General features: G+C 32.6%; 1 protein-coding gene across 4 annotated transcripts in view; it reads right to left on the reverse strand.

The window, feature by feature from the left end:
* LOC127880871 (ribonuclease Oy-like) overlaps window positions 1-12655 on the reverse strand; it is a 54258-nt gene that overhangs the window by 2489 nt on the left and 39114 nt on the right. For all 4 annotated transcript variants that reach the window (XM_052428340.1, XM_052428342.1, XM_052428339.1 and 1 more), the window contains exons 5-7: window positions 10266-10338; window positions 2601-2668; window positions 586-699 (exon numbers count right to left, since the gene is read on the reverse strand). In XM_052428340.1, the coding sequence (XP_052284300.1) occupies window positions 586-699; window positions 2601-2668; window positions 10266-10338 (255 nt within the window). The remainder of the gene's footprint in view (window positions 1-585; window positions 700-2600; window positions 2669-10265; window positions 10339-12655) is intronic.

Consider the following 12655-nt stretch of genomic DNA (forward strand, 5'->3'; position numbering starts at 1 on the left):
TTCTCAAGCTCATATACAAACACAACCAAATCAAATAGAGGCAAACAATTCAATACAGGTAAATTTAAATATTTCCATTCACTCAGAATGGATTTTCATTTAAAAGAGACTTATGTTAAACCTGGTTTTCTCAAGCTCATATACAAACACAACCAAATAAAATAGAGGCAAACAATTCAATACAGGTAAACTTAAATAGTACTGGTAATTCCATATGTTAAGACAAGTAACTTTGTAAAATAATTACTCATAGACTAACATACATAAACAGTTTGACCTGGTCATTCATAATTTATCCATTTGTTGTATCCAGAATGAATTTCTATATCTTTCTTTGTTTGTATAAACTTTGCTATGAATGCCAAATTCTTCAGAACTTACTACATCATTGTGCTGATTTTGGTCACTGTTAAATGAATTATTCAGTGATGATTATCAAATTTATGCATGTAATAAAAATAACTATGGGAATCATACACCAATTAGAGCTTTGAACTTAGGTATGTAAAACTTATTTCCTAATTTACAAAGATAGAAAAAAAAGAAAGAATTATTACTGAATTAACATCACTATTGTCAACCCACTTGAGCATGTCGTATTTCTGGTTCATTTCCAGCCCCTTGCTGAAGTAGTTCAACTCTCCAGTAGTTTCGGGCAGATCCTGAGCACATGTTCCGTGTTTGGTCCACTCATGGGACCTGAAAAGGCACAAACAATTGCAATGCATACTGGACAAACTGGGCTAAATCATGTGCATTGAGTGCTAAGCCTGAATGGCCTGTGCAGTCTGCACAGGAGAGTCTGGGACAACACTTTCCACATCAACTGCATATAATCAGAAATTGTTATCCCTGATTATGCTTTTAAAAGAACACTTTTCTAATGTGCTTTAAGCCAAGTTTTCACAAGAACGAGACTTAATTGATAAATGTAAATGATCCAAGCTATCAAAGATAAGTCTTAGTTCAAATAATACATTCTTCTTATATCAGTACATTTTTAGTCACATGATTTTTTCCAATAATATATTTTTCAATTCCATAACCCAGATGTCTTTTTTTAATTAATTTAATACAATATCAAACACTGTTTTCATACGAAAAAAACCCCACTTTTAACAAGACTATTTCCAAGCAATATATGTCCCCTACCGTCTCCACCATTGTCAGAAATTCCACCATTGTCAGATTTTATTATGCCCCCCTTCGAAGAAGAGGGGGTATATTGCTTTGCTCATGTCGGTCTGTCTGTCAGTCGGTCTGTCGGTCGGTCGGTCTGTCGGTTCGTCCACCAGGTGGTTGTCAGACGATAACTCAAGAACGCTTGGGCCTTTGGGCCTAGGATCATGAAACTTCATAGGTACATTGATCATGACTCGCAGATCAAAGGTCAAGGTCATGGTGACCAGAAATAGTAAAATGGTTTATTAATGATAACTCAAGAACGCATACGCCTAGGATCATGAAACTTCATGGGTAGATTGATCATGACTTGCAGATGACCCCTATTGATTTTCAGGTCACTAGGTCAAAGGTCAAGGTCACGGTGACCCGAAATAGTAAAATGGTTTTCGGATGATAACTCAAGAACGCATACGCCTAGGATCATGAAACTTCATAGGTAGATTGATCATGACTTGCAGATGACCCCTATTGATTTTGAGGTCACAAGGTCAAAGGTCAAGGTCACGGTGACCCGAAATAGTAAAATGATTTTCGGATGATAACTCAAGAACGCTTTTGCCTAGGATCATGACACTTCATAGATACATTGATCGTGACTCGCAGATGACCCCTATTGATTTTCAGGTCACTGGGTCAAAGGTCAAGGTCACAGTGACAAAAATCGTATTCACACAATGGCTTCCACTACAACGGACAGCCCATATGGGGGGCATGCATGTTTTACAAACAGCCCTTGTTTATTTTTATATTTGTTGCCATAGCAATCCAAATCTTTGACGTAGGAACATATGAAATGACGTGCATAATGCCCATATTGCCATCTATTTATGTTTCAAGTTTAGTGAAAAAATATGAAGAACTTTTTAAGTTATCGCAGGATCCAGAAAACAACAATTTTCAGCAGTATTTCTAGTCTATTTGTTGCCATGGCAACCAGAATTTTTGATGTAGGAACAAAATGAAATGACGTGCATAATGTCCATATTGCCATCTATTCATGTTTCAAGTTTCATGAAACAATATAATAACTTTTAAAGTTATCGCAGGATCCAGAAAAGTGTGACAGACAGACTGATTGACTGACAGACAGAGCGCAAACCACAAGTCCCCTCCGGTTTCGCTGGTAGGCGACAAAAAGTGCATATTCCGAATGTGTCCCACTACCCACATTACAAGTTTCATCAACCTAGCTTAAGTATACATTAGTAATACACAATAAAAGACAATAAAAGTAAACAAATATATGTGCATTCTTCTCAACTGAAATATGGAACCAACTCAATCGTAAAGTGATTTGTGTACATATTGGCATTTGAACAAAGTTTATTTGTACTAAATTACATACTCCAAATTTTGAGAAAGAAGTTTTAAGCAATGCCTTAGAAAATGTGATCACGTGTCTACCATGTGCTTACCAGAAGCTTTCCAACTCTGTATCATTGTAGAGGTTTGGCCAGAAGGTCAAGAGGTCCTTCTGAAGACTCTGAAACAGGAAGGTTTGATCTTTGACATTAAAGTGGGACATGGCCATAAATCTAGGACCTTGATTTGTTCGTGTTATGCCCCTTGTTATTTGAAAATTCAATACATTCTCAAACAAAATGTTTTTCCAGGAAAACTATTTTATTAACAATTTGCATATTTGACCGTAAAATTTGAATTGTTACCTTGATCTCATATCCTGGTCCATAATGTGCGACCACTCCATTTTATTATCCCCACCAAAATTAATTTCGGAGGGGATATAGCAATTGGTTCTGTCCATCTGTCTGTCCATCTGTCCTTCGGTCCGAAACTTTGTCCAGTACATAACTCCAAATGTATTCCATGGATTTACTTTAAACTTAGAATAAACAGATGGCAACTAGGAGAGGTGCAGTGACTAAGAACCATAACTCTATCTACCTTAGTTTTTGAATTATCTCCCTTCATATAATTTCAAAGTAAATTTTTGTCCGGAGAATAACTCTAAGTCTACTTAAGGGATTTTTTTGAAACTAGAAATATAAACAGATGGCAAGTAGGAGAAGTGCAGTGACTTAGAACTAAAACTCTATCTACCTTAGTTTTTTCATTATCTCCCTTTATTTTATTATTTGTCAGGCGCATAACTCTAAATCTACTGAAGGGACTTACTTGAAACTCGAAATATAAACAGATGGCAACTTGGAGAAGTGCAGTGAACATGAACTATAACTCTTTCTGCCGTTGTTTATGAATTATCTCCCTTTATTATTATTATTTTTTAAATTTATATTTTATTTATTTATAAATTTATACTATATTTAATTTAATTTCATAGTAAATATTTTAGCTTTTCAATTTTTAATATCTCCGTTTATCTAATTTTACAATAATATTTTAATTTGAACACTGAAGTATTCACTGTAAAATTAAAAGATAAGTTTAATGAAAAATACAGTGATCAAGAACAGTAACTGTTTATAGTCTTCTTTTTTAATTACCTCCCTTTCTTTCATTTCCATATATTTTTATTTTCTACAGCATTACTCCAACACTATATAACTAATTGATCCTTGAAATATAAATAGATGACACAGGTGCCATGTTTTACAAATATTATTCTACTCTCTAAAACAAATGTTGTCATACAAGCAAACACATTTTGGCCGGGCTTGGCACAACTGTGACAAGCTCTTGTCATACTTATATCTTATGCAAATTTATTTGCAAATCTGTACATGCTGGACAAAGAAAAGCTTCAAACAAAAAGCTAAGAATATTGTTTGTTTATTTTACCTTGACAATGGATCTAGAGGTTTTGTTCTTGTTCCAACAATCGATCTTTTAATGTATGCTCCGACAAAGTATAATCCACTTTTAGGTATGCTAGACCTGCTACTTGCTTTAGTATTACATAATACAGCCATTTTTGAAATCGGCATATTTTAGTTTATATACATGGTAGCGGTATGATTTTATATTGATACATCACAGTATGTATGTAACATGAACATGATTAAGAATCTTTAATAGCAATAATAGTCTTTATACATATTCTAACATAAACAAAACTATTTATTGCTGTTTTTAATTGAATACATGGTCATTCAGTGTTACACATTGCTAAATAATGTATCCACTAAGATACCTTCATTACATTAGTTTCCTTTCTAATCTGTGAATGTTAAACAAGCTATAAATACATTTAAATAAAATATATTGTTGAAGATATTACAAGTGCTGACTTTAAGATTATCTGTTTGTCTACATTAACATTCTTAAGCTGTATTGTTGTTTTTTTTATGAAGGTGTAAACAGTGGAGGACTAAAATCATCCTTTTATTTTTCACTTAACACTTTATAAGTAACAATTCTTCAATAATATATTAACTCTTACTTCATTTTTGCTTTCATATGAAGTTTTTTAAGTGTTGAGTGAAATTTGGATGTAAAAGACAACTACACTGTCTGATTCAATATCACTGTCTTTGTAAGTATTCTCTTCCTCATATAGATCAGTTACAATATTATTAAAAAAATAATTATGCTTGTCAAATACATACCTCCCCTACATGCCGATTAAAATAAACTGATACTAAAAATAAAAAAAAGATTGAACGTGATTATTTAAGTATATTTTTTTCCATGTTTAATCTGAAAATAGCTGGGAAAAAAACTTATTTGTTACCGCTTCTGATTGACATCTCTTGTTGCTTGCTTACTTTTAAGTAATTTTTTAAGTATATTTTTACCATGTTTAATCTGACAATATCTGGAAAAAAAATCTTATTTGTTACCGCTTCAGATTGACATCTCCTGTTGCCTGCTTACTTGTACATAACTTAAACCATTGACATCGCTTGTTACCTACTTAGTTGTACACTACTTAAACCTTTGACATCTTTTGTTGCCTACTTAATTGTACATAACTTAAACCATTGACATCCCTTGTTGCCTACCTTATTGTACATAACTTAAACCAACAATCGCATAACCACTGTTATCGAATTTTGTGTAATGTTTCTATTATATGTATAATTTGTAAATAGTCAATTGTAAATGGCAATTATACGTTTATTATATTGATCTTATGATCACATGAAATTAACAATAATCTTCCATAAGAACTCTAAAAGTGTTTCATTACGTGTGTTTTTTTTGTTGTATATAAAAACAAAATTAATTATTTCGTATTAACTTGATATTGGGTCATTTCTGCATTTAACAAATGCGTCCAATGAAATAGCATAATTTTAATACATTTTTGTTATTTAAAAATAAATCAACTTAATAAATTTAAATAACATTATATTGATTGATATCTGCACTTAAATATATTACAAAAATACTTAATTTCAACATAACTGTTCGAACGATAATGAAAAAATTTACTATCCAGTGATTGCATATGTTATTTTATTCTTTTTATCTTTGTAATGTTTAGCCAAGCTACCATTACATTCATTGTCATTTTCACCTTTACGTTTTTCTCTGTCTATTATGTTTGTTTTTTAGTTGGGACCAGTGGTTCATTGTGTTTTCTTCTCCCTTCTGTGATTTTTTCTTTTCACTTCTTCATATCTATGGAATATTCATCTTTCTGTATCCCTATTTTTTGTTTCCTATTTTTGTTTGTATGTATGGACATCCTATGTCATATAAGAGAAACAAACTGGACATGTTTTAAGATAGAAACTAACTGGACAAGCACACACAAACTATCATTAACATCACCCTCCACATTTTTAAATGATTAAATTATGTACTTTAAATGTTAAAGGGCTAAACAACAAAGACAAACGCATTAAAATCTTCAAATGGTTAGACGATAAAAAATATAGTATATGCCTTTTACAAGAAAGTCACTTGACACATACTTTAGCACAAACCTTAAAAGATGAATGGGACAGAGAAATCTATCTCAGTGGAGAACATACTAATAAACAAGGCATTGCCTTTCTGATAAAAAATAATATAGGGGTCACAGCCGATAACTTTAAGGAAATAATAATTGGCAGACAAGCAAGTATAGATATCAAAATACACGAAACACAAATAACATTAATCAACGTCTACGGCCCTAACATAGACGATTCCACATTTTACGAAACATTACAATCCTTTATAATTAATAACCAAGATAAAAATATTATAATCGGTGGTGATTTCAATACTGTCATGAACCCATTATTAGATAAAAAGAATGGAAACCTTTATACTCATACTAAAAATCGAAACATTTTAAATAACATAATTGAAAACTACAATATGATAGATATCTGGCGTACAATATACCCAAACGAAAGCAAATTCACCTGGCACTCAAACACAAAACCAACAATATTTTGTAGATTAGACTATTTTTTAATATCTGAATCTCTTTGCAATATAATTGACACATGTGACATAAAACCAGGATTCATGACTGACCACTCTCTAGTTGAACTTAAACTGCACAACATACAACCTGAAAGAGGCCCAGGATACTTTAAAATTAACAACAGCATCTTATTAGATACACAATATCAAACACAAATAAAACAGGAAATATTAAATACAGTTCAAAATAATAAAGATGCAAACCCAAACACCTTATGGGAAGTAATTAAAGGAAATATACGTAACACAACAATTATATACACATCATTTAAACAAAAAGAAACACACAAACTTGAAACTGAAACCATCAAAACCATTGAAACACTTGAAAAACAATTGCATCAAACAAACACAAATGATACCACCGACATTGAAAATGAAATAACATTAAAAAAAGAAATATTAGATGGAATCTATCATACACATCTCAATGGAATAATACTAAGAGCGCGTGTACAGCATGTTGAACACAATGAAAAAAATACAAAATATTTCGCAAACATTGAAAAACGTAGAAGTGAACAAAAAACTGTACACAAATTAGTAGTCAATGGCAAAGATATAACAAACAGAACTCAAATACTAGAAGAACAACGTTTATTTTTCGAAACCCTCTATAAACGAAAAAATGTTGAAAATAACACCCTTTTTAAAAATACACATCACGCTTTAAACCAGGAGGAAACACAACTGTGCGACGGATTGCTTAATGAATATGAATGTGGATTAGCCCTAAAAGAAATGCAAAATAACAAAAGCCCAGGATTTGATGGCATCACAATCGAATTTTATAAAATATTCTGGAATGATATAAAAACACATCTAATTAATTCACTTAACTATTCATTTAACAACGAAAACTTAACTACGCTACAAAAACAAGGTATTATATCACTTATTCCAAAACCCGGAAAAAACTTAGAATCCTTATCAAACTGGCGCCCGATTAGTTTACTGAACAATGATTATAAAATTGCAACTAAAAGTATAGCAAACAGAATTAAAAAAATATTACCATCAATCATTTCAAAATCTCAATCTGGTTTCATAAAAGGACGTTACATTGGTGAAAACGTTCGTCTTATCCAAGAATGCATAAACTATTTCAACAATTCAAATAATCCTGGTCTAATATTCTTTGTAGACTTTGAAAAGGCATTCGATTCGCTTGATCATTCATTTATGTTCTCTTGCTTAGAAAATATGAACTTTGGTGAAAGTCTCATTCAATGGGTCAAACTATTCTATACCGATATTAACAGTATAATCATAAACAATGGCTTCTTTTCAAACAGTTTTAACATCGAACGAGGGGTTCGACAAGGATGTCCACTCTCATCATCGCTATTTATTATTTGCATCGAGTATCTATCACATCACATCCAATCAAATAAACACATTAAAGGCATATCACTAGAACCTGACGAAGAAATCAAACAATCCCTATTTGCTGACAATGCAACTTATTTTTTAAATGACAATTACGATTCTTTCCATAACCTAATAGAGTCGCTAACCCTTTACGGAATGACATCGGGTCTTAAACTTAACAAAAGTAAATGTACTGTGCTACAGGTAGGTAAATTAAAACAAAGTAATGTTCAATACAAAAAAGAAATGAAATTTAATTGGACATCCGATGAAGCCACAATGCTAGGAATTACTTTCACAAATAATGAAAAAGATACAGTTCTTAAAAACATACTACCTAAATTACAGAATTTTAAAAACTGCTTAAAATCATGGCATCATCGTAAACTTACACTTATCGGAAAAAACACAGTATTGAAAACGTTTGCACTTCCTAAATTAATATATGTTTTAACAGTTCTCCCAAATCCACCAAATGATGTTATTAACGATATAAAATCAGCAATATTTAATTTCATATGGGACGGTAAGCCTGATAAAATAAAAAGAACTCAGTTAATTCAATCTGTAGAAAATGGAGGCATCCAATTAACGAACATTGACTCATTCTTGAATGCAATCAAATGCAGCTGGGTTAAAAGATACCTAGATAATACCAATACGAGTAAATGGAAATTATTCTACCAGAAAATCCTAAAAAAATATGGTGACTCCTTAATCTTTGAATGTAACACCAGCAATTCTATCTTACATGAAATTGCAAACGAAAATATATTTCTGTCTGATGTTCTATCAGCGTGGAGTGATGTCACTCATAACTTAGAAACCCAAACCAGCAGTAAAACAATTTTATGGAACAATAAAGACATAACTTCAAACAATAAGACCTTTTTCTATAAAGACTGGTTTGAACGAAGCATTAAATATGTCGACCAATTATATGACTACAGAATTAAGGATTTCTACTCTTTTGATGATATATGCTACATATACGGAATACCTTCAAATAATTTTCTGAAGTACTACACACTAATCAAAAGCATACCCATACATATTAAATCTGAAATCAATACAAACAATACACCATGTACTCAAACAACATTTGTAGAAAACATACTTGGAAGAAAAAACAAAACAAATAAAATATTTTACACAATACAAATTAAAAACCCTACAGAAAACTCCAAAATCCAAAATAAATGGCAAGTCCTCTTTGGAGAAAATGAACTTAATTGGAAACACATATTTACCATGCCATATAAAGCAACTATTGAAAGCACACTGAGAAATTTTCAATATAAATACATCCATAGAATTATAGCTACAAATAAATATCTCTTTAAATGCAAATTATCTAACTCAAATCTGTGTGACTTCTGCAGTGAAAACATCGAAACTATAGAACATCTTTTTTGGGAGTGCAAACACATCCAGCCTATTTGAAATCAATTAATATATTTTCTTGAACAACATCAATTAAACGTTAAACTATCTTTCTTAAATGTAAGTTTCGGAATTAACTCATTGAAATCAATAGACTGTAATAATATTGTGAATTTTATGGTCATATTGATGAAATATTTTATCTTAAACATGAAGTACAAAAAACAAGTACCAAATTTTAATTGCTTTGTCCATAGTCTTAAACTAAAAATCCAGATTGAGAAAGAAATAGCCCTCAGTAATGACACATTACAAATCTTTGAACAAAAATGGAATCGGATTAAATTCTCATAATGGTTTGTCCACTTATACACATTTCACTCTAATGTTAGTTTATCTCTCTAAAATAGTTTTGTTTATTTTTTTTTAATTTTAATTTTTCAATCTGACAAGATCATTGTGAATATACAACAAAACACACAAGTCCAGTATGCTTTCTTCCGACTTTATACAACTCATCATTTTTCATAACTATTCCTCTGTTGTTCTTTTCTTTTCTCTCCAAAAAAAATATATATATAAGCATATCTTGTAAAACATGTCTGAACTTTATTGCTTTGTACAATTACTATATTGTATGATCATATACATGTTAACAATGTATGTATGATATTGAATTAAAAAAAAATATTTTAGTTTTACTTTCTATGTAGCAATTCAGTAAATAAATGCATAATTGATTGTAGTGCAAAATAAAAACATTCTTTGTATTTATAATTAAGCCTTGGTCTAATAAAACAGCTCTTCATGCATATTTCTTAAGAGTCATCCCAGGGACAACAATCTCCCTGATTAGTGTGTTCAGTCTACACAGGCTAATCTTGGGTGACTCTTTACGTACATGCTTTATACCTGATTCCTCAGAGCGAGGTTCAATCGTATAATAATACATGTATAGGTTCCATGTTTCTGACTTAACTTACAGCTATTTTGCTGAAGTCAAATTTCATGGAAGAGTTGCAGTCATGGGGGCCAATCTCTGAGCCTTGTGTGGGCCTGAAATAGCATGTAACAAGCAACATTATGTAAAAACCAGGTTTAATGCATGACAATTGTGTGTAAAGTGTAACCAGATTTACTGCATGACGATTGTGTGTAAAGTTTAACCAGGTTTAATGCAGGACAATTGTGTGTAAAGTGTTACCAGGTTTATTGCATGATGATTGTGTGTAAAGTGTAACCAGGTTTTATGCATGACGATTGTGTGTAAAGTGTAACCAGGTTTACTGGATGATGATTGTGTGTAAAGTGTAACCAGGTTTACTGCATGACGATTATGTGTAAAGTGTAACCAGGTTTAATTCATGACGATTGTGTGTAAAGTGCAACCAGGTTTAATGCATGACAATTGTGTGTAAAGTGTAACCAGGTTTAATGCATGACAATTGTGTGTAAAGTGTAACCAGGTTTAATGCATGATGATTGTGTGTAAAGTGTAACCAGGTTTAATTTATGACGATTGTGTGTAAAGTGTAACCAGGTTTAATGCATGAACATTGTGTGAAAAGTGTAACCAGGTTTAATGCATGACGATTGTGTGTAAAGTGTAACCAGGTTTAATGCATGACAACTGTGTGTAAAGTGTAACCAGGTTTACTGCACGACGATTGTGTGTAGTGTCATAGAAGATTAGCAAGTTTAATCAGGGATGACAGATTCCTCTTTAAAATGATTTGTTGTTGAGAGGAAGTCCCTGCTTTACGGAAATCCAGTTTAGGCGGAAAGCGTTATCCATGATAAGCCTACATGTATTTGTACTGCACTGGCTAATCTTGGATGAAACTTTATGCTCATGCATTAAGCCCAATTTTTCCTATACTAAGGCTCATATAAACAACATGAAATCTTACATAGAATTAAACAAGGATATCAGTAAAACGGATGGATGCTCCCCAATGATGCTTTGTTGGTATATGGGTTAATTGTGTGGAAAAAAGTGAGACCTTGATAAAATTTAATATTAGCCTCAGTGACCTTGACCTTGACCCCAGTGACCTCAAACCTCATCAAAAGGTAGAGGTCCATGCAAGGTTCCTACATGCCAAATATATGACATTGGTCAAATATTGAACGCGCTATGAGAAACTGAAACCAAAGTGTGACATTGAGCAAATCTATTATTAGCCTTGACCTTGACCCCAGTGACTAGAAATCTCATCAATAGGTAGAAATCCAAGCAAGGTACCTACATGCCAAATATGAAAGAGATCGGTAAAGTATTGAAGGTGCTATGAGAAACTGTAACAAAAGTGTGACGGAAAAATCTATTATTAGCCTTGGTGACCTTGACCTTGACCCCAGTGACCGCAATCGTCATCAAAAGGTAGATGTCCATGCAAGGTATCTACATGCCAAATATGAAATAGATCGGTAAAGTATTGAAGGTGCTATGAGAAACTGTAACAAAAGTCTATTATTAGCCTTGGTGACCTTGATCCCAGTGACCTCAAACGTCATCAAAAGGTAGAGGTCCATGCAAGGTACCTACATGCCAAATATGAAAGAGATCAGTAAAGTATTGAAGGTGCTATGTGAAACTGTAACAAAAGTCTATTATTAGCCTTGTAGACCTTGACCTTGACCCCAGTGACCCAAACGTCATCAAAAGGTAGAGGTCCATGAAAGGTATCTACATGCCAAACATGAAAGAGATCGGTAAAGTATTGAAGGTGCTATGAGAAACTGTAACAAAAGTCTATTATAGCCTTGGTGACCTTGACTCCAATGACCTCAAATGTCATCAAAAGGTAGAGGTTCATGCAAGGTATCTGCATGCCAAATATGAAAGAGATCGGTAAAGTATTGAAGGTGCTATGAGAAACTGTACAAATGTGTGACGGAAAATCTATTATTAGCCTTGGTGACCTTGACCTTGACCCCAGTGACCTCTGATGTCATCAAAAGGTAGAGGTCCATGCAAGGTATCTACATGCCAAATATGAAAGAGATCGGTAAAGTATTGAAGGTGCTATGAGAAACTGTAACAAAAGTCTATTATTAGCCTTGGTGATCTTGACCCCAGTGACCTCAAACATCATCAAAAGGTAGCGGTCCATGCAAGGTATCTACATGCCAAATATGAATGAGATCGGTAAAGTATTGAAGGTGCTATGAGAAACTGTAACAAAAGTGTGACGGAAAAATCTATAATTTTCCTTGGTGACCTTGACCTTGAATCCAGTGACCTCAATCGTCATCAAAAGGTAGAGGACCATGCAAGGTATCTACATGCCAAATATGAAAGAGATCGGTAAAGTATTGAAGGTGCTATGAGAAACTGTAACAAAAGTCTATTATAAGCCTTGGTGACCTT

Source organism: Dreissena polymorpha, chromosome 5 (assembly GCF_020536995.1).
Source record: "Dreissena polymorpha isolate Duluth1 chromosome 5, UMN_Dpol_1.0, whole genome shotgun sequence".
Lineage (NCBI taxonomy): Eukaryota > Metazoa > Mollusca > Bivalvia > Myida > Dreissenidae > Dreissena > Dreissena polymorpha.